The sequence below is a fragment of the Lathamus discolor genome, chromosome 3, assembly GCF_037157495.1.
Source record: "Lathamus discolor isolate bLatDis1 chromosome 3, bLatDis1.hap1, whole genome shotgun sequence".
Classification (NCBI taxonomy): Eukaryota; Metazoa; Chordata; class Aves; order Psittaciformes; family Psittacidae; genus Lathamus; species Lathamus discolor.
This window is the reverse complement of record NC_088886.1, coordinates 81,143,468-81,166,540: the sequence shown is the minus strand read 5'-3', so window position 1 is coordinate 81,166,540 and position 23,073 is coordinate 81,143,468. Positions and strand designations below refer to the sequence as shown.

Genomic DNA, 23,073 nt, shown 5'->3' with positions numbered 1-23,073 from the left:
GAAATGCTAACTCTGTTGTTGCGTGTTATCTCCATAATTTAGCTAATCTTACAATGTTTTTATTTTATTACTGTGATTTTTCAGAAAACTGAATTGGTTAGGTCTGTTAGAATACAGATTGTCTGCGTGATGTATGGTTCATGAGTTCTTTAAATAGTTACACCTTTTCCTCTGAATTATATTTAAGTGAAATGTGTGACATGGACATTTGTGAAGGCTACGTGACTGGTTTGCTGATTCATACGTGGCAATGTTTATAATTCTGGGATCTTTTCATATTTTCATTCCCTACGTTTAGTAGTTTATGAACTTTGAAATGTCATTATATTTATGGTCTTCCTCCCCTCTTTTGCCATGCCTTGAGCCGTATTTGGGCTGAGGGAATTATTCTGCATCTATATCTATCTGGAAATACAGTGAAACAGTTTAAAAGAATGATCTTATTTTTCATGGCCGTTCAGCTGAGAAGATACTGGGTTGGGAGATAAGGAAGTGAAATATATGTAAAATCTGCTTGAGTGTTCTTTGGTGGTTTTTTTCATCCATCTTAGCTTCATTTATTTCCTTTTTATTCAGATAATATTATAATGTGGTTATTTCTGATATTTGTCACCGTATTTCTGAGAATTCTGGTGTCTGTTTCTTCTTTCCATCTCCTCTTCTTATTTTCTGCTACGTCCTTGCTGTCTCCTTTAGGTTTATGAGTATCTTAAGCTTTAGGAGAGGCTGGAGAGCAGCCCCTCTGCATGCCTGACTGTGTTCTGATTTGGAATAGGGCCATAAGGTAGAAAAGTTGATTTAGAAAAAAATCTGAAGCTCATTATAGTTATTTCAGCAACTTTCCTGAATACCCTAAGCACAAGATTTTGAAGATGTGTCTTAAATAGGATACTTCCTGCATGTGACAGCAAATTAGCTAGAAATTCTTATTTGTTTTTCAAATACTTTTTAAACATTAACTTTGTGAAAATCTGATACCTTACGACCAGTGTATCCCATGTGTAAGCTACTCTGGTAGTTTCATCACCTGCTTTAGACAATGTGGTAGCAGCATCATGATGGCTGAACATAGGAAGGTCAATAACCTTTTAGCTGAGACATGTTTTAGAAAGTAGGAGGCTTTTTTGTAAAGTTAGTTATGAAGGGTATGGAGTGACAAATTTAGCAAGCATCCTAGTGCATTCCATCAGAGTAGGGCAAAGAAGAAAAATCTAAATGCTCAACTTCTGAGTTTTAATATTGCTTTATTACTGCCGGTTAGGAACATACTTTTTTTTTTTTTAAATAATATATGTTGCTTCTGCATATGACTGTTGTTGCTCATGCTTTATGGGTGGAAACACACATAGTAATTAAAAAAAATAGTAATTTACAAGAAAGCCCCCTGCTTAGAATGGTGGTTGTACTGGTCTTCGTTATCTGTACATAACTTAATGTAAGATGTCAGATAACTTGACAGGTGTGGATACTCACTCTCCAAATTTTACAAATGAAAATTCTTCATGCTTCTGGCACAGTTAAAAGTCAAATTGTATTTATTTCTTCAGAATAAAGGTTAAAGTGTGATTTTTTTTTTTTTTTTTTTTTTTTTTTCCCAGGCTTCTGTTGGAAACGCATTGCTATGCTGAAAGATGTAAAACTGAACTTAGCGGATATAGCTAATGCATGTGTTTATAGTTGGAACCTGGTCTTGGTAGTCTTTGTACAACAGTGGTAGTTTAAGAGTAAGAGGGGGTGGTAATATATTTTTAGACTCTTTAATATTTTAATAACAGCAGCAGGATAGATGATTGAAGTCCATTTACTGTAACGAACTTACACAAGTAGTGATTGAGGAGTTCGTTAAGTAGCAGTAAGGTGCCCTTTTACATAGATATGTAAGGCATGCTGGCGAGGGATTTATCCTAGCGAAAGCTCATATTTCTCTGTGTGTAACAGTAGAGAACTTTCCATTGCTTTTTTTAAAGATGTTCAGTTGAGCTCGAGCATAGAGACGCGAGCTAAATATGGACACACAGGAGAGCAAGGGGGGTTTAGACGTGGAATGCAAAAATGACTAGCTCCTTATGTGCATGTATTATTTTTTTCCCCGTAAGCTGCTTGTTTCTTGTTCTTAGCATAGAACAGGCTTTAGACAAAACTGCTGAGCTTCCAGAGCTGCTTCTCAATTAAGTGCATGTCCATTGTGTTTGATAATTATGTAACTGACAAACCACAATACCTCATGGTCTCTCTTCAATGTTGCATCTGTGCAATAGTTTCAAATAGTAGTATCCCAATGTTTCTAGAAGTTACAAGTTTCTAGAATTTATTAAACCGTATTTGTGGTAATTTCTGAGGAAGATTGCCAGAAAGAGATGCTGGTTTTGTCAGACTTCATGTGAGCCATTCTGATAGCTTAATTCATGTTAATGAACTGCAGCAGATTGCAGTGCAAATCTTACCATGTCAAAGTAGTGAAATCTCTTAAACAGTTAAGTGTTATGTATGGAAATACAAATAGGGATGGGAATTCTGGGCTGGCGAATGAATGAATGTAGAAAAGAAATACCTAAAATACACAACTAATTTAAACTAAGCATTCATAAGCTGTATTTCTGTGTTGTTTATTTTCATAGACATTGTTTGACAGCAACCCTTCCTTTAAATCATCACTGCCACATGCAGTTCATGATTCTCCAGTGAACAGGATGGCTACTAGCATGCTGCTACCTTTTCCGTTTGCTTAAGTCTGTGCATATGCCAAGGCTTGTTTCATGTGCTGTGACTCTTCAACTTTGCCTTCACCCAGGTTAATGTAAATACCAGGTGAGTTTGAGAAGTCTGCTTATCTGTGGAGTAAGAGAACTTCCTAGGTTGTTTTTTGTTTGTCTGGGGGGAGGAGAGCACGATTTTCTCTCTCCTCTCCATGATGAGTGTTTGAACTTTGAGCAGTGAATAAAAATTTTAAAAACATTTGACCTGACTGTTTACCCAGCTGCTTGCTGGAATGTGAAGAGTTTAGGCATGGCCTTTTGGCCTTGAGTCTCCAAAGGGCCGGCTGCAGAAATAACTGAGATGCCCTTTCACATGCCCATACCACATGCAGGTGTTAATTGTGTTATGAATTGTAGTGAGAATAACTGCTGCCATCACAGAATGGATACCTTTTCTGCATCAGTGGTGAAAAGCAGTCATTCTTTGTATATACTGAAAAGAAACTGTTGGATTGTTACAGTCTCTTCAGCCATAGAAAAATATTTTTGAGGCATGTGGATATTTAAATCATTCAGATGGCAGTTGTGTTATACACATGTATCTTTTGCTCCAGGAATTACTGCACTAAACTCTTTGAAAGAATGCATGCTTTGCTTTTTTAACTTTCTATAGGTTAAATCCTTTCAGTTAGCTACAGCTCTACTATGGCTTTTAGTAGTTAATTTTTGCACTTAATATGGCAAAACTAAACCTACTGCTCTATTTTATTCTTTTAATTGAAATTAAAGTGTTAGTATCTTCTGTCTAGTTTTTAAATTGCCAAGTTTGCTCAAACTTAAATGCTGGATTTTTTAGGAAAATGGTTGGAGATGCTCTAGTGGAGTCCATAATAATGCTTATACAATAACTTTGTAATTTTACCTTCTCCCCCTAACTACTTCAATATTTAAATTGATTGAAGTGCATGCTGCTAAGGCAGGAAAGTAAATGTGCAACAGTGGGATTTCACATTTGTTGTGCACAAAGTTGTAATCGGGTTAAAGTCTGTGGATGGATTCCAGACTGAGTTAGGGGTCAGTGGCCAGTATACTAATTGGCATTGATGCTTCTGAAATTGTGTAATCAGCTATTTTGCTGATTGTCACAGGGTGTTTTGTGTGTGTGTGTGTCCCTTTATTTTGCAATATATAATTAACCAAATGTTCAAAGGTTGTTTTTTTTCATTTTTTCTGTGCCTCGTTTTCTCAGACATGCAGATACTGGTCTGTGCTAAAGACGGGACACTGGGCTCAATGTAAGAAGGGTAGAAGGAAGTTCAAGGAAATTTACATGAAGAGCAGGGTGCCTGTAGATGTAAATTTCATCTAATAAATACAGAAAGCTTTAAAATAATCTGTTGTTCAAGAGGGCTGGTTTGGTTTGGTTTTTCCTAGCTGTTAGGAAAGAGTTTCTTCAGTGTGGCTGCTTGTCATTTTTCTGAAATGTTTTGTAAGGATTTTACCACATTTGGCTGGTGAACGTGTGTGAGGGTGTGGTAGTGGTCAACTGCCCTTCTCTACTAATAATACTCCCATGGATTGTAACGTACCAGAGACTGTATTTGATAACTTACTTTCTTAGTAAAGTTTCAGTCTTTGAGAGAGAGGAGGAAACATCTTAGATGGACGTTAACATGCTAATTAGTTAACCTTATTCACTATTTAAAAGTTTTAAGCTGTACCAAGTTTTGGAGTATTTCAAATTCATATTCCAATGTGTAGCTTCTGATAGACAAAATAATTTTTTTTTCTACATGTACTGGCTTTATGCAAAATTCCATTGGTAGTTATAGCTATTTCTATGAACTATTTGGGCATTCTGCTTTAGTAATGTGTGCTGGATTTATACTAAATGCAAAGTATTTAGTAATGCTTTGAATGGATTGTGATGATTATCTCTCTGTCTCTGTGAATGTAGACTTCACCTTTCTGAAATGTATAATGTTGCTGTAAATAAATTCTGCATGTTTATTCATATGCAGCCCACCTATGAAAAAAGGTTTTTATTAGCATTTACTTTTTTATGGCAGGCGAATGTTTGAAGTTACAATCTTATTTCTTGGTTTGAATTATTTAAATGTAACAGCAATTTTGTTTCCTAATCAGTTCTAAAATATTGTTGCAAAAGTCTTTTCTATGTGCTGACTGGGTAGCTGGCAGATGAGGCAAAAGTATGAGGATTTCCTCACAAGCATGAAACTCCTGCTGCTCACTGATAAGGGATAATTATTACATAATCATCTTAATTTGCAAACATGTACTTAATTGCCAGTACCAGGGTGTTAGGTCTGGATTTGTATTTTGTTCAGAACTGTTTTCTCACATACTGAAGTAGTCTCGTGGACTGTATAGGTTGGTTTTAGGTTGGTGGGGTTTTGTTGCTGTGGTCATGGGTTGGGTGGGTTCTTTTTTGTTTGCTTGTTTGTTTTGGCTTGATACCTGATCAACCCTACTTCTTGATAAGTTACTTAATGCGCTCTCTGCAGATCCACTGTCTGCTTTCCAGTGACTTCAGTAGTTCTAAACCTTCTAAGTTGCCCTTGAAAGGCTGCATGTGTTTTGTGAAGCATGCTGCATGAAGAATGTTAGATGACTATATTTCTTCCAACAAAATTGTGTAATCTAAGAATTTCAGGTGCCTGGTGCTTGAACTTTGATAAATGCTGCTGCTTTCTATCAGCACAATTGCATAGGGAAGCAGAAAAGTGACACTTAACAGGCTGTTTAATTAAACTCAGGCTTTGATTAAAAATTTTTGATGATGTATTTTAAAGAGAATGAACTGATTTTGCTGTATTACCAATATAATTAATAAAGTACTAGATTATACATGTTATATAGTTGGGCAGTGACACGTACCTGTAAAAGAATAAAGAAACCATTTAGTATATTTCATGTGGATGTATTTCTGTTTCAAGTAGATGTAATATATAAAATCTGTCAAGGAAGATTAATGTTGCAAAAAGCAGTATAGCTCCTTGATATGGTTGCATATAAGGCCATCTCCAGTCTTTTTCCAAAGGTAAATTTAATTAGGAGACTTGAGGGAAGGAAAAACACTGTCCTGCCAACTGCTTTTGAAATTTGTTTTTTAGCAGGAAAACTATTTAGTAGTATAAACAAAACCCCAGAGTTCTCTGTGTATGGGTGAGGTTATGTAAAAATGGCTGAAGTTTGGAACATCAAGTCCTTAGTAAGAATTTCTGCTATTGTTTTGTTTGAGTGCAAGAAAATATGTCTGAAAACCCAAAACATTTTAAAATGGACCATGTATAAATAAATTCCCTTCCTCCCTCCACACCAAACAAACTTGAGGAATGGTACACATGAAGCTAGCTCCATGGATTTTCAATGCCTGTTAAAGCTGTAATTTTTTGTACTCTTGAAACACTTCTGCTTTCTGAATGTACATTAGGGCAGTATTTGACAAAAAACTGTAAGTTTTGTTCAGGCTATGTGAGTAGAAAATATACATGAAAATAGTAGTATGCATTTAATATCTTGCTCTTGGTCTGGTTTCCCCAGTGTTAAGGAGGGAGAAATAGGGCTGTGCATTTCAATAGAAGTCATCAAGTGTGTACCTGTGGAAGGCTGCTTTTTTCTGTGGGTTGTGGGGTTTTGTTTTGGTTTTTTTGGTGTGTTTTGTTTGTTTGCATGTGAATTTTTTTTTAATACTTTCATTTTTTAATAGTAATCTATATCTTAGATAAATGAAAAGTATTGTGGAAACTGTTACTTAACAGGGTGCATAAAGTGTTCATTTAAGTTTTTTGTGGTGGGTTTACATTATGTTCCTAAAAAGTTTGTAAGCGAAGTTTTGTACCAGAAGTAAGACTTTAAGTTTCAGATTAAAAAACCACCACAAAACACAAACACTCCCCTCATCCAATTTGGTACTAATTTAGTGCTCTTCACGATTTAAACGATATATAAAAAATTTGCTTCACACTAAAATATTAATTAGTCCTTCCTTACAGCTGGTCAGTCTATTCTGTTCTAGTACTGGTTTAACAGTAGAAGAACAATGACTGTGTAAACAATATGCATTATGTTTAACTATTCAACAGTGAAGATTAATTATTAAACTCATACCAAGACAAAAGGGAAGACTGGTGTACCTGTTGCACTAGTTTACATTTACTACTGTTTTAATTCTCATACAGCTATTTCACAAAAAGGTATCATATTTCCATGTGATAGGCCAGAGAATGCCAATTATTGTAAGCTGAGTTTCGTCATATTGTGCGGGCTTCTAATAAGGTGATTAAAAAGGTTTGCACTTTCTTTAGAGGCAGTTTCTTTGCCTGTTTGCTGTGAAAAGGAGAGAGTCCAACAAGGGCCATGTAATTTTGTCATCTGGAGGAATCCTAGTGAAATTAGAAGGTTTGGTCATAAACATCAATTTTTATACCACAGTCACCTTAATCAGTTGGGTCAGCTGTGGATCGTTGATGTGAAGATAGCACTTAATGGATTGTTTTGTACAGACGTAAAATGGTCAGGAACATGCTTCATTTCTTATGTGTGGAAGTACTGACTTATATGATCTGTCTAATCTCAATGCAAAATAAAAGTGGTTTTCATTTTGTGAGATTGTTCTTTGCAGTTTTAATCATTTTCTAACTTTCAGAAAACAAGTGTGAGACTGAAAATGATTGACACTGAAATAATGCTGATGTATGAAATGGAAGAAGAAAAGTTGTTTCCTGTGAAGTAACAATTGGAAGTAGAATTTATTTTATCCTTGAAAGCCATACATCTTACATGTGAATGATTAATCTAAGTCACATGTATGAAGTTTATGGCATTGTGCAATAAAAGGAATATGTTGTAATGCTCATGAATCTTTAACTCTGGTGGAAGTTAATGTTGGAACTTCCTATTCTTACTGTATCATTTTAAAAAATCAGAAATATGACAGTTTTATCTATAATTGAAATAAATTAAGATAAATTTGAAGATTCCACTCATTTAAGAGTTTGTGGATGTTTAAGTGTATGGTGGGGGAAATTGGTCACCTCAGCTTCCTTTACTTCCACTGTACCTCCTAGAGCTGAAGGCTTTATCATCTAGAAGTTGGGAAAACTAGAATGACGGATTTTGTTACTTTCAGCAGAGAATCCTGTAGGTTAGATCTCTTTGGGAATATTTAGGGTAGAAGAAAGGAGGTTATGTAAATAAATTAATGAATATGTAGCCTAAATGCCAGTTTGTGTGAATTACAGTTGGTAGTAGATACTGCAGTGAGAAATAGGTATTGGTATTTTATTAGTCTGGAGTTGATAGAGGACTTCACTTTTCATGTCTATTGTCATAAGACATTTATTTCTATCAAGTGATGGTTTTACAGCTCAGATATGGGAAGCTGCTTAGAATCTAGAGTTTGTATTCCTACAATAATTTCTGCAAGTATTTCTTCCCTTTGCAGGCAAGACAGTGATCTTTCTCAGCATGTTTGCAGTCCTGTTCTACAGTGCGTGTTGAGGGGGCTTTGGTGGTGTGGGTTTTTCTGTTGATTTATTTTGTTTTGTGTTTGAGTTTTGTTGTGTTCCCACAGAAATTCTGTTTCAAGATTTCTCCTAGGTCGTGACTGTTCATTTTTAGTACTTAGCACTGTGTGTCCCTTAACTGTGGTTTTGGAAGTGTTAGTTTGCTGTTAGATTTCTCCTCCCCACCCCCTGCCATTTTTACTATGCATTTTCTATCTTTAGTTAAGTGTTTCTAGATTTAATTTACTTCATGAACCAAAACTGTGAACCAAGAAGGTGTTTGGGAGCGGTAGGGTTACACGGAAAGTAATTTACATGGCAATGTTTTCATAAGTAAAGAAATTCATGAGCTGCAAACAAACTAGCATAGGAAGAATTATTGCATATGAACAGATGCAAAGGGAGGATAAGGCTGTATTGTTTAGCGTAGGATGGGTTATCACACAGGATCCTGACAAGAGAATGTTTTAGGTTTAGTGTAGGATGACTACATGAAGTTGTTTCTAAGGAAACTGGTGCTGAGAGAATAAGGTAACATTTCTGTGGCTAACGTATGTGTCTGTATGTGTGTATATATATATTTTGAATGTCTCTATAATAGGATAATTGACATGTGTCTTGCTGTATTTAAGGCTGCAGGATAATTTCTTTATTATGATTTCCCAAATCCTGTAAGTAAAGTAGAGAAGTACTTTCTTCATACACAGAAGATAAATGTCTCCTTCTGCATTCTTGATTATCTTAACTCTTCCCTTTTCTGCTTCATTCATTGCATGAACTCCTAAGAGGGGGCTTCGCTACAAGTGTACAATTGGTTTTATTCAGGTTCTTAGACTGTGATGCAAACAGGACTTAAATTTTTCTCTAGTCACCTGACTTCCCTAGCTTTCTACAACTACTCTGTACAATACAATGAAAACATCAGCTTTAAAATAATTTTTAAAACTCTTTATCAAAGTGTTTATTTTCAGTGTTGTTTCTTCAGTCACATTGCCCTGTTTGTCTTCAGCAATTTTGTACCTGTGAAGCACAGTTTCACTGTAGTAATTGTAGAAAGATAGGCGGTTTGACCGCTGAGCTTCCTGGTGCTTGAAAAGGCACAGAAGGTAATTTAGGGTTAAAAATTACTTACAGGAGGCTTTTTGGAACAGATGGGTTGTCTTTTTACCCCCCTTTTTTTTTCTCCCAGCAGCTGATATAGATGTAACCTTTCTGGTCAGAAATGGAGCTCATTGTGCAAGTGTGGTACTGTGAAAGTTTACAGAAATATTGTCAATCATCTTTGACTTCAGTGTGGTAAGGCTTTCTCTCATAGTTTTCACATGACTTTGTTACTGATACCCAAAAAGAAAGGGTTTTTAGGCTGATTATTACTAGTGAGTCAGAGTTGGCTGGGAAGAAATGTCTTATCCAAGTTGTTTTGCATGACTAAGGCTTTTCTAATGAGGCTGGCAACTAAATCCCACATATAGAATATGTCAGCGTTTATATTTCAAAGTTGGAATGCATGTCTGTCTGCTTAAGCTTGCAAATAAATTACGTAAGAACTGGAGTTGGAAAAGCACTCTTTTTTTATTAAAGAGAGTGCTTGAGCTGATGATTGAAATTAATAACTGTTCAGATGTTTTGTTTCTTCTTTTGTCAGCTTTGCACTTTGTAGAAGTTTGTTTCTCTATGTTGTGGAGCTGTATGACCATGGGAGTTCTGGCAGATTGTTTGTATGTGTTTCTAACACCAAGTTGCAGTTGTAGTTCAGATTATTATTTTTTTAAAAAAATTTATTTCTTTTCTAATGTCCTTACCAAAATGTCAGCTTATATAATTGTTTATTAAGTCTGATTGTGATAGAAGAGTATGTTTATATAAATGGATAGACGGGGTATGTTTATTTTAAGAACTATATAATATAATACATTGTACTTTTAAGTAAGTACAAGAGGTAATCTACGAAAATCAAATATTCCTGAGGCTGATCTTATTTTCTCTTGGGATCAGATTAGCCTAGGAGTCAACCAATTCTCCATTGTGGCAATCAGACCGTACCTTGGCTGTTTAATATGTGGCCTAGTATGTAACTTGACTGTAGCCAGATGAAGCTGTATCTGCCTATATACTGAGCAATTAAGGACAGATATGCTTCTAGGAGAAGCTTTTTGTAAAGCATGTCAATTAAGTGCTAGGTTACACCAGTAAGTTTTCTGTCAGTTTTCTTGTTCTGCAGAAGAAGTAATTATGTAAAACCATGTTTTATCTAGAACTATGTATATCTAGAATCTAGTCTTTCTTCCCTCATGATATTTTATGATAATGAATTCTACTCAGTATGAGAAACAGTATACTGTTGGCAGTCTCAAAGTTTCTACCTTGCTACATTTAAATGTTTTAGTTTGTATTACTGTGTTACAAAAAAATCCATTCTACCTTCTCTACTGCTTAATTACTTGTCCTTCTAAGACATGGAGTTTTGTTTTTGTTTTTCTTTGAATTTTTAAAATTATTCCCATATCCAGTTTAGAAGTTGCTTTTCATTTTCTTTGTCATTAACTGCCTTTTAACCACTTTTCTACCTTATACGTACTTTTTGGTTTTAGGTTGCTTGAGTCAAATGTAGGCCAGTATTTCAAGTAAGAGCATGTTATCAGTTTTATATGCTCTACTAAAATGTTTTCAGATTTACTTTGTACTTCTGTGTGGTCAAACATCTTAATTTCTTTTCTGGATGCTGACACGTTCCTGAGCAAATGTTTTCATTAAGTTGTTGAGTGTAATACCCAGGTTTTTTCCATTCTGTCTTTTAAACCTCTGCACTAGGGAATAGCTCATCAGCAGAAATTAAAATTGGGGGGTTTTGCTCTTGTTTGTTTGCTTGTTTGTTCATTTGTTCATCTGTGTTTGTAAGCATGTTGCCTGGGTTCCTTTCTCCAGAGTTCATTTGTCTTGTTAAAGTGTGTGTGTGGTGGGGAAGAATGTTTCCTATGTAGTTCTGACCACCTTATCTCAAGTTGTCTTTCCCAGAGTATTAATTACATTAAATAAAGGTGCTTTTCTTACTGAAATAAGAACATTCTGGATCAAAGTATTGAATGTAGGTTTAGTTCAGAGTAAGTATGCACAACAATCCCATCGCATGCAATGCTACAGGCTTGGGGAAGAGTGGCTGGAAAGCTGCTCTTCAGCAAAGGACCTGGGGGTGTGCTGACTGATGGCCATTGAACATGAGCCAGCTTGTGCCCATGCAGCCAAGGCCAGCAGCATCCTGGCCTGTATCAACAATAGTGTGGCCAGCAGGACTGAGAAAGTGATTGTCCCCCTGTACTCAGCAGTGATGAAGCTGCATCTCAAATACTCCATTCAGGTTGGCCTGTCACTACAAGAGACATTGAGATGCTCAAGCATGCCCAGAGAAGGGCAATGAAGATGACGAAGGGCCTAGAGCACAGGTCTTGTGAGGAGTGGCTGAGGGAACTGGGGTTGTTTAGTCTGGAGAAAAGAAGGCTCAGTGGAGGGAGCACTTATCACTGCTTACATCTACTTCAAAGGAAGTTGTAGTAGGCTGGATATTGGTCTTTTCTCCCAAGTAACAAGTGATAGGACAAGAGGAAATGGCCTGCAGTTGCTCCAGGGGAGGTTTAGATTGGGTATTATGAAAAATTTCTTCACCAAAAGGGTTGTCAAGCTTTGGAACAGGCTGCCCAGGGAAGTGGTTGAGTCATCATCCCTAAAGGTATTTAAGAGACCTGTAGATGTGGCACTTAGGGATATGTGCTTATGGTGGACTTGGCAGTGTTAGGTTAATTATTGGACTCAATGCTTGTCTCTTCTAACCTCACTGATTGATTCTATGGTTTGTGTGCATAGCGTGAACTAGGAGAGTGCTTTTGCTTGGTAAGATTCTGTTTAGATTTCAGCTGTAATTGGCAGATGCATAATGCAAGGCTGACTTCCTTTGAGAACAGTATTGCAGCTTTAATTTTAAGCATGAAGATTCCAGGTACAGTGATTTAACAGCTTTATGTCTTACATTCTGCCACTTCATACCAAATAAATAAGTTCAGGAAAAAACTTTGAAGTTATAGCTTTCAGCGCTTTTTTGGGGGAAGCTTTTCAGTAATTGAATTTTATATTTGATTTTAACATTGAGTGACTGTGTTTCCACCTGAAAAATGCTTTAGCATGAGTTTGAACTTGTTTGCTTGTTTGGTGTTCAAGGGATCTTTATCAGTCCATAGCGAAAATAATTTTTAGTATATTTAATTATTACTGTTTCTGATAACTTAAGTTTCTGCTTAGATATTATGGGTCCTACATATTATAAGAATTTTTGAGCCATAATAGGAAAAAAATCTAATCTTTTAAAAATCAACACGAGAAATCTTATATTCCCTGTGTTTTGTTTGCTTTGGGAGAGACAGGAACACTATGGAAATGAAATCTAGTACTCTTAGTTCAGGTGGATTGTACTTTGAATAAATATGCACAGAATTTAATGCAGCTGACCAGTTTATTTTAGAGACACATGGTGCTTGATTTTTTTTGGGTCCCCTACCTCCCCCCCACCTCAAGGCACAGCAAACCAGGGGGTGAATGTAAGCACAAGGTGTGCTGTACAGTGAGAATCCTAGAGTACAGTCTGCTGGGGCAGAATGGGACAGCACTTGGAGGGTGTGCACAGCCACTGGGCACTGTGCTAAGATGCTCACTGTGCCTTTGTTAAATGTTCATATGGGGGATCCGTGCAGTTAGTGTGCTGTAAATCTTGACTATATCCTGACTATCTTGAGTGTTTGTGCAAGTCGTTAAAAATGTTTTTAATATCCAGGCAGATGATATGAAAGGGAGAGATGGTTTGTCCTGAAACAGAACTGGCAGAGCAATCCTAGCTGGCCTAGGTGTGAACTGTGTTTGTATTGATACAGCAGAACTATCTGCCTGTTTCCTTTCAAGCCACATGAGCAAAGCAAGCTTTAACATCTGCAAAAGTCTTCCAAGAAGGCTGCAAATGCAGCATTGGAGAAATGAATAGGTTGTATTTATATTTTTTTTCAATAAATGTGGTGCACGACTGACACATAGATAAGATGCTTTTCCTCCTGGAATATAGTTCATATTGTTGGTATTTAATGTATACCTCATCAAAAGCATTTTGTAAGCATCAGAACAGCTGGCTGTATTTATAGGAGCAGCCACATAAAGCTGCATGTGGAAGTGAGCCATTGACTCAAAATGGATAGATTGTACAGTAGGGGTGACCCAATACACTTCTACAATAGATGTCTATTGTGTAAAGCTCTTTTCTCCATTCTCCTAACAAATACACGAAAAGCACTATACAGTGTCCTTCAGAGATGAACAAGCTCCAGATTCCTGTGGAAGTTGCCCTGTGTTCTAATCCTTTGCATACGTTGGAGGTTATCACTTATAACATTAAAAATTCTTCCGCTTTTCCAAAGTAGATCTGTTAAAATCTTACTGTCTTGCATGTAAGAAGACACTGTACATTGGGTTTTGTTTCTGGCATTGTTCTTAAAAGGCGTAGAATAAGCTCTGTGCTTCAGCAGTTGTTTTCAAGGTGCTGATTTCCTAGGCAGCCGGTACGGCTTTGGTTCTGAAGCTCACTTACATTGGAAGAAGTTCCCAAACAGGGCTTGCTTGAAAGTCAATGCATGGCACAGACATTGAGAGAGAATTATGTGAATTACTGGGGAAGGTCAACTTTTCCTTTTTCATGGTTGCTAACCCCTAGATGGACTTAACTATGATACTAGACTGCACCTAAATTGCAGCGCAGGTTCAGTTTTTAACTTGATGTGAGTTGAATTGTTTGACAGACAGCTGTATGTGGACTTCTTCTAAGGCTTAGTAGACTTCTGCAGGAGGAGTTAATTTCTTAGGTAGATTAGATGTTATGCTATTATGATACTTGACATTTTTGACAACATATTAGGAACACTGGGATCTCTGCAGAGTTTGCAGTAAAGCATTTGAATCATTCCGGCGACTCTTTTTGGTTTTGTAATTTCTTCAGATACACCAAGTTTAATCCTGACTCAGGAGAATTGCTAATTTAATTCATTGATTTTACTTACTTGTAGTATTCTCTTACTCCAAACTACTGCATTTTTACTGGCCTGATGCGTATGTTTCTTGATAGCCTTGTGTGTTTACTTATTTCTGCAAGTTAGCCTGCTTAGTGTTTTCCTTGCAGTCTGAATTGTAACGCTATAGGGCAAAGAATACTTGCTGCTACTTAAAATATGCAATAGTATTTGGTATAGGTTTATCAAATACATGTTTTGCTTTTGTTGGAGCTGTGCTATAGTTTCATACGTACCGTTTTTCATAGAGCATAAAAAAAAGGGGGATCTGTGTTTTGACGGGATTTTTTTGTCGTTGATTTTTGGTTAGTTTGTTTTTAAGCATAATTTTAATTCCCCCTTGGAAGGTTTCTCCAAGGAAATAGTCAATTTCATACGTACTTGATGAAATCTCTGAAGTTGATATAGTGCTGGAGGAGAGCAGCTACTTGCCTCCAGGTTTGAACAGGATCTTCCAAGCTGAAGTAATCACTGGGGAATTTTTGGCTGTGAGTTACATCTGATGTTTGCCTCTGATTTAAGGACAGTAATTTACTGTTCTCCACGTTAAAATAGCTTGACCCACATCCCATTTGTGATGCAATGTAAAATATGTTTTTTTAATTATCTTCTTAAATTTAGTTCTAGAAAACCTGTGGATTTGGTTTGTAAGCAAACTGACAAGTTAATGAAAAATTTTGAACTGTTACAGCCTGATTCTCCAAATGGATCTGTGCACGTCTACTTATGCTTAATCCTTTTGTATAGAAGTAGAAATTCCCATGTCTGATTCGCTGGTATGTAACTGTGATTCTTGTTTTGGGGCTAAAGTAACTCAAGTTCCTACCCAGGTAAAAATGATGTCTAACTTAATGCAGCTCTGGGAAGGCCTGCCTGGTGAACTTCCAGGATCTGTATCTTTGGTTTTGACACTAGGGATAGCAGGTTAAGTACAACTGAACCTCTGATTAGCAAGTGTGATAACTTAGAGCTAGATGGGACCCCATGACATTTCTAGAGAATGGTGTATACAGGCATCATGTCTGCAGGTAAAGGTTTTTTCTAGCCTGTTGTAAAACTTGGGAAGTTTCTAGAAGTCCTGAATCAACTTTTATGGACCTGATAATCTGTCTTGAAGATGCGTGCCTGATAATTAACAGGAAACAACTGATAATTAAGTTAAATAGATACATATATATTTGTCTTTCAGGTCTCCTCTGCATGTTTAAAAATCTGTAGGTAATTAGCTATAGTGTGCCTATAGGGTAGAAATTTGTTTGGTTTTTTCAAACCTCTCAAATATTGCCAGGAAAAGAAGATGACAATTTCACTTTAATTCAGAACTCTTAATGCAGTTCCTTGCAGAAATCTTTAAAAAACCCCCAAACCAAACACAAAATCAAAAAACAACAGTTGATTTTTGAAAATTCATAGAGGACATTGGTTTGTGTATACCATCTTGTGATAAAAGCAGTCACGGTGTAGCCTGAAAAGGATGGTACCTTCTGTTAACCTACCTCTAATTAGCAGGGGGAGCCTTTTAGTAATTTAGAAAAGTAATCAATTGAATAAGCTGTATGGAATGGAATACACCAATTGTTCATGTACTTCAGTTTCCTATTACAGGTCTCCATATACTGAAATCCTCTAATCTACCTAGAGTGGGGTCATTTGTGTGTTTACCTCATGCTCAGCATGAGGGAGTTGTTCAGTGAAAGGTGAACTCTTTAGCGTAATACATGATTTTTGCAATGACATTGAAATTGTGGTTTTGTAAGGAATAGGTACTAAGAAAATGATAGTAAGGAACTGTCTTTAATATATTCCAGTTAAGAGGTATTTCTTCTCCAAAGTCAGGGTATTGGTTCAACTTGTGTTTTATAAAAGTATTACTCTTTAATCTTTCTTGCACTGTTCTTTGTTAGACCTAGTGCTTCAGTTTTCCTTTCTAGTGTGCTTGTAGTACTGTGCACCACAAATGGGTTTTCCACATAGGTGACAGTTGTCTTTTTAGGTGAAGGCAATTTCTCCTTCCTGCTGAAATGATGGGCGGTTTTATTGTTTGTTTGTTTGTTGTTTTTTTTGTTGGTGGGGTTTTTTTGTTGTTTGGTTTTTTGTTTTGTGTTTTGTTTTTTCTTTTTTTTTACCGCAACTTTCTTTGTTACAGATGGACGCACATACGCTTTAATGGATTTGATGAACTTCAATTTTTAAGATTAAAAAATATATTCATTATTGTTGCTTTACTATATTTCTCCTTATTTGTGATCATCAGAGTTTCTTTTTACCTTTCAGAAAACAGGCAGTACTTGAAGACTTGACAAATGCATCCCAGGTTGAAAAACTGCTGCATTCCTCCTCCTCTTCCTCCTTTAGAAAACTGACTTCTTTAAAGAGGTAAAATTGAATGTTGTACTTTATGTAGAATTTTTTTTTCCCCCAAGCAAAATGAACTAAATCTCAGCTTCTTCTGTACCATGTCCTGTGTGGTTTAAATGAAATTAAATTCTTGCCTCATTTTAATGATTTGTATCTGTTTCCCTATCTATTGAAAAGGATGTCTTGGGAAACCTTTGTTTGCAGAAATCTGTTTAGTTGTGTGGTGTTATTTTATAGAATGATTTCTCAGCACTTCTGCTGTAGTAAGTCCCCCAAGTGTCACTTGAATTTAAATTAATGTTATTTCTGAATTTGATATCTTTCAGGATAGGTAAGGATGCTTTAGTAATCTGAGGCAGTTCCTTACCCATAGGAGTTTGTGTTCTCTGAATGACTTGCTGTCAAGGGCCATGTGAGATGCTACATGTAGCCCTGTTCATACAAGGTCGTTAACATTGAACTTGCAGCTTCTAATAATTTTTTTTATATCTTACTTCATTTTCCATTTACTGAATGCCTATCTATTTTTAAATACAAATCTTTTAAAAAATCAAAGCATGTATGTTCTGAGACCAGAACAGGTGATACCAGTCATGTAGTCTTGGCTATTTAAAGGCCATTTATCATAGGACTTCCATGATGTAACTTTTATATCAAGCTAGTAATTTTTGCTTGAGCCTAAATTTTCAGATTACAATTTGAAAGAAAATTGTAGAAAGTAAATAATTCACTTCATGTTTACCTGCCTTTTTCCTATAAATTTTACAATAAATTCTGCAAATAGTAGCACTTAATATGTTCTTTACGTTACTTGTATGAAGTTGATAAACAAATGTTTATGGAATTAAAGATGATTATAGCAGTCTTCATCTTGTTATATGGCTATAGAAATGTTTCTTTTCCCTATCTCAGGTTAGGAATGTCAGAAAAATTTGTATTGAAGGAAAAAATATTTATTAAAAGATGCAGGCTTTGAAGCTGATGGACATTTGTAATTTTTAGGAAGACTATAGCAGAGATGTATGACTGTGTGACAGCTTTGTGGCATGTTATTGTTATATAGCAATATCACCACCAGTAGTATACCATAGTATCTCTTAAAATGCAGTGTCCCTTCAGGGATTTTCTCTTGTTTCTGTTCAGGCAGCTGTTAACCATCAGGTCCTGTCAAAAATAAACTTTTGATGAAACCTGAAGTCAGAATCACCACTTCATATGTCTAGTATGGCTTCAAACTGATCTTATATTTTACTTTCTCCTCAATTTATTCCTTTTCAGGTCACTGTTATATTTCAGTTTCTAGGTTTAGGCTATAGCTTCATTTCACTTCCTAAGATGAAAATTTTCTGGGACCCTACTGACTTCCAGGCATTGTCAACCGTTTCTCAAAACAAGCAGAAAGATAAAATGACTGTTGTTGTTTAGACTTATTTAAACATCAAGCAAAAGTGTCCAGTGATGCCTGTACTATATTTGGCAAGGAAGCAAGAATGGGATTAATGTGCTTGTCTTAAATAATGTACATTTTGGCCTGAAGCACTCAATCCTTCTTTTTCTTCCTCCCCCATTAATGTGCAGTACTTTTGACTAAAACTCTTGACGAGTTGAATCATTGTTAGAAAATGGGGCCAGTTGTCCAAAATGCAGCTTTTCCTGTTTAATGTTATATAATTCTGTTGGAAATAATGTTAGCAACTTTTCATTGGGGTAGGATTTTACAAAACTAAGTTTTGCTGCTAGAACTCTTTATTTAATTTCTTTTTTTCTGTTCAAAAGGTAAGAGAAAAGCAAAAGTAGTAAGAAAATGCTGGGATCAGAACGAGGTGTCGTGGAAGAATGGCTGTCAGAATTCAAGGTCAGCTGAGATGAATGATAGTTACAGCATTGACTTTATGCCACTGAACACTGTTTTTTGTTTTTGTTTTCTTAATATCCATTAAGTAACACTTTAAATATCTTGCTTTTTCAACTTACGATGCTTAAACCATGGAAAGGTCTATGTAAATTAATCAGCTGGTACATAATAGACAAGTTTATTTGTATTGTTTATTATTGTAGAGCAGATTGCTGCTGTAACTATGTGGCTGTTTTAAAAGCATATATTTCTGTAGAGATCAAGCTGATAGAATTTAACTAACAGCTGGATGACCTTGCCCAAATTTCTAATTGAGCAACTTTTCTATTAAAAAAAAACAACCCACACAACCAACCAAAAAAAAAAAACCAACCCAAAACTAAAATCAGTAGAAATGTTTGGTGTTTAAAAAATATTAAAGAAAAATATTTGGCTGCTGGTTTTTTGTTTTGGTTTGTTTTTTGGTGTGTTTTTTTTTTCCTTTTGTTTTGTTTTTTATGTGGTCTATATAAAATTAATTATGTTTTCATGAAGAATGTAAAGTATTTTTAGATGTCTTGCATATTGATAATTACTCAATGAAATACAGGGTAATGCATAAACAAGAAAACTGTTTCATGACTGATACGAAATTAATCTCTTAATGTGAAGAAATACTAATTCTTATTTATTGATGACACATAGTAAGTCATTACATGCCGTTGGAAATTTGCTGAGGTGCCAACGATGCAAAATCAAGAGATGTGGTTGCGTGGTGGGACTTGAAGCTGTCCATGCACATTCTAGATTATCCACACCTCTTAAATAATTCAGGTTGATTTGATAAAGACTTTGAAAAGTGCCTTTTAAATACAGCATATAAAGAAGGAGAGTGTGTATATTAAGCTGGTGCTAATGCTTTTGTGAAATTTAAATGTGAAACTGCTTTTGGATTTAACTCTGAAAGTTGGTGTGCGCCCCCAATTTCTGTTTGTGTGGAGAAGAACTTGTGCTGAATGAACATTTACTGAACTTAAGGAACTTCTTCTGAATATTGGGATGAGACTAAATCCATTGTGGAGATCTTTAAAGCTTGGAAGCATTGATTTATCTGGGTAACAGTATTTTTTTTTTCTTCAGGCGTTACCTGAAACACAAATTTCCAGCTATGCAGCTACATTGCACCGAAAAAAACCACTGGTACCAGCTCTTTATAAGGTCATTCAAGACCCAAATAATGAGGTATGAGACATTAAAAAATATTTTTTGTTCACATTCTTATATCTTCAGCTCTGAAACTAAAATTAGAGTAATTGAGAAATGGAGATGGAGAATAAGATTCTTCAATTCTTCCTAATGTAGTCTAACACAGGTATCACTCCTCTTTTTACTTGGTTTTTGACAGTTACTTTAATGACTTTCTGGTAAGACAGAACCTCATCTGCTCCCAGAAATAGAGTTTATGCTGTCTGCTAGATTTTACTTGCGCAGCTGACAGTTACACTTGATTTGGCGTGAGGTTTATTTTTTTTTCTCCCATAAAATGCCTTTCAGTCATAACAGAGAAAAGTAGGCCTTACAGTGAAACTCGGTAAGATCTGTGTGCTTTCACCTGGTGGCTTATTACAACGGAAGATGGAATGAATTTATCAAATCCTATTAAAATAACCAGATCATCTTTTGCTTATCATAGTATCATGTTTGTGTAATTTGGTTTTACACTGCTGTAAACAAGAGCAGAACCAGGGCCCCAAAATATAAATATACACAATGAAAATTTAGCTTACCCTTGTATGTAATTCATTTTGCAAATGGCATTAAACTGAGCTTTCTGTTCCATTGGTTTCTGCTATGAACATTTCTGGGAAATTGTGTGAAATATAACTTCTGCAAAAATTGTGCAAGTATGCTGTTCTCTGCTATGTAAACTACTTCAGATAAAATGCTTCAAAATATTTATCATCTGTGATCTGTATATTTGTAAATTAAATGGCAAGTGTACATAGTAAGGAAGTTCTTTATTTTTTCTAAGCACTGCTTGGCTGCTTTTGGAAGCTGAATGCTTGATTGAGCTTAAAGGAGATTGCATAATGCTCATGCGATATAAAAAAAAAAAAAAAAAAAAAAAAACAACAAACCAGCAAGCTTCATAGCTGTCAACTTCATTTCAGTGGTACAAATAACTTGCATTGTGACCTTTTTCTTGGTATTGAAGCCACCGTTACTCTCTTTCCAACCTGAAGTCACTATTGTTCCTGTTGTCTTTTGGTGTATATATGTATAATTGTGTGTGTATACTTCTGAAAATGTAAAAGCTTTTGTTTGCTTTGAGAATAAGCATCTGATTCATTTTTTTTTTTAATGATGGAAAAAAAACCCACCCAGACTTGCAAAAAAAGTATCTTAAGGGTGGAACAGTAGCCTAAGGGTATTGCACACTGCTTTTCATGTATTGCTCTTTGGAACTGCTGTTGTTGTTTGGGCCTGGTTCTGGTATCAGGTGTAAGATAAGCAATCCTAGACTCACAGGTGATAAATTTGAGGTTCTGCTTGTTAAGGAATTATTTCTTTGTTGCACCTCTTCCAAATTTATTTGTGTATAAGGAGTATAACAGCAATAAATTCACTATTTTGTGTAATTCTGTGGCAATATTTGGCTTTAAGTGAGGTGTTTTTTTTAAATACGGATTATAGGGCATTTTTGTTAGAAGGATAACTGATTCCTTATGAACATGAAACTTATGCATAGACTATACTAAAAATGTACTTAGTGGATTCTTAAACTTGTTGGATAAGTAATTTCTTCAGTACAACTTAATCATAAAGGACCCAATTTTTTTTAAATTTTCTGGAAGGGGCATATTGTTTACAGCAAACATGAATTTTTCTGCAGTCACCCAATTTTGTTTTAGGACTAGTATTATTAATTTAACATGGAACCAGACTGCTTAGGAACCAAAACATGTGACCAAGGTGTTTGTCTTTTTTGACAGATGTCTACCAGTTTGAGAGCTATCAAATGGAAGCAAGCATACAGTCAAGTTCAGTACAGTTGTTACAGTTAACGTTTTAGGAAATTCCCTGACTTTTTTGAATATGGAGAAGATACTGACTGAAACAGAAAGTTACATAAAGAGTAGAGCGTGATCTTGCCCATAAACAGCTTATTTAACTGATTAATGTATTGATTTTTGCATAACATTTACATTTTAAAGTAAAGTACTTTTGAAGTACTGGGTTGTTGGCTTTTTTTCAGATACTTTAAATTTTTGGAGTTGCTTTATGATTGTAGACATAAATGCTGTATGGATTTTAAGTTAATGAAGTACTGTAATTTAAGCGTTTAATATTCATGTGGGGTTATTTAAATTTAACTTGGAAAACAGTCTTGAAACAAAATGGGATCACTTTTGCAATGCCAGGCACTTCCCTGGTCCCGTACTCTTCAAATAATAACTAATTTCACCTACTATGTTATAGTTACGCCTAAAATGAGCCCATTATTTTCTACCACTGTTGAATTAATCAGAAAGGCAAGCATTTCAAATCTTTATTGTGCATTTTGTAATACATTATATTTAACTTCAAGTGATGGCTCTTAAAATATGGCAAACTTGCAAATTAAACCAAACTGAAGCTATTCATTAGGGGTACAGTTGTAAGAGACATTTTACTTGTGATTCTTTGACTGACTGCTGTGCTACTACTCGGTTTCCTTTGACTTTGGATTGAAAGATCTCTGTGGTTAAAAAAGTGTGTGCTAGTTCATGTATAGTTCATGTATACACCCACTCTGGTGACAGAAGCTCCATTTCCTCTGTTTATCCAGTGTCTTCTCAATATTTACATTCAGAGAATTAATTGGAAGAGGCTGGTTCTCTGAAAAGCCAGGTAACTAGGATGCAAGGAAAACATTTGTTCTTTCTTACAGTGTCAAGTTTTGTGTTTCCAGGTGGGAGATGAGCATACTATACTTTGATAAGAAAAACTTGGGTGTTTGTGCCTTTGAAAATATTTCCTTTGTAGCATTTTTATGATGGCAGCTTTTTCTTGTGAAGCTCCGAATGTACCAAAAGTGCTATAGTAGTTGCTACAAACAACTTTCAGGTTTTCATCTAAGTAATTTGCAGTTGTTAAACCTTGTGCACAACTAATATGACTACTGTGAGAAATGAGAAGTATTTACATACTTGCAGCACCGGTGACTGGATATTGCTTGTATCTTTATAGGCAGTATGAGTGCACTATTTTTATAAAAAAAAAATAAAAAAAAAAATTATAAAATCTTTGTTTGAAAGAACATAGAATAAACTCAGTAACTGCTCTGGTTGAGTCTCATCTGACTTTAGCAAAAGTAGATTATTCTCTTCCACTGTTTTTACTGGCTAACTTCAAAAGGAAACAGCTTTGGGCTGCTGTCATCACTAATCTAGTAGAAGCACCATTTATAGCAATGCTGCTGTCTATATCTGGTTTCTGGTAATATTTGTTTAGCTTTTCTTGCACCTGTTATCTCCTTGCGAATATTTTTGTGTCTATTATTTCCATAGGTTTCTACTTCT

The 23,073-nt window shown here is 35.5% G+C and overlaps 1 protein-coding gene across 18 annotated transcripts in view; it reads left to right on the top strand.

Annotated features, from left to right (window-relative positions):
• HYCC2 (hyccin PI4KA lipid kinase complex subunit 2) overlaps window positions 1-23,073 on the top strand; it is a 75,362-nt gene that overhangs the window by 6,366 nt on the left and 45,923 nt on the right. For 11 of the 18 annotated variants that reach the window (XR_010610647.1, XM_065670039.1, XM_065670032.1 and 8 more), the window contains 4 exons: window positions 2,619-2,808; window positions 16,594-16,695; window positions 18,454-18,532; window positions 19,652-19,753. Coding sequence is in view for 17 of the 18 variants with exons in the window: in XM_065670039.1 (XP_065526111.1) it covers window positions 18,482-18,532; window positions 19,652-19,753 (153 nt within the window). In the remaining variant the exon portion in view is untranslated. Of the gene's footprint in view, window positions 1-1,617; window positions 1,634-2,618; window positions 2,809-9,413; window positions 9,521-16,593; window positions 16,696-18,453; window positions 18,533-19,651; window positions 19,754-23,073 lie in introns of those variants that run through there. The other 7 variants (XM_065670031.1, XM_065670035.1, XM_065670034.1 and 4 more) reach the window with 4 other exon arrangements.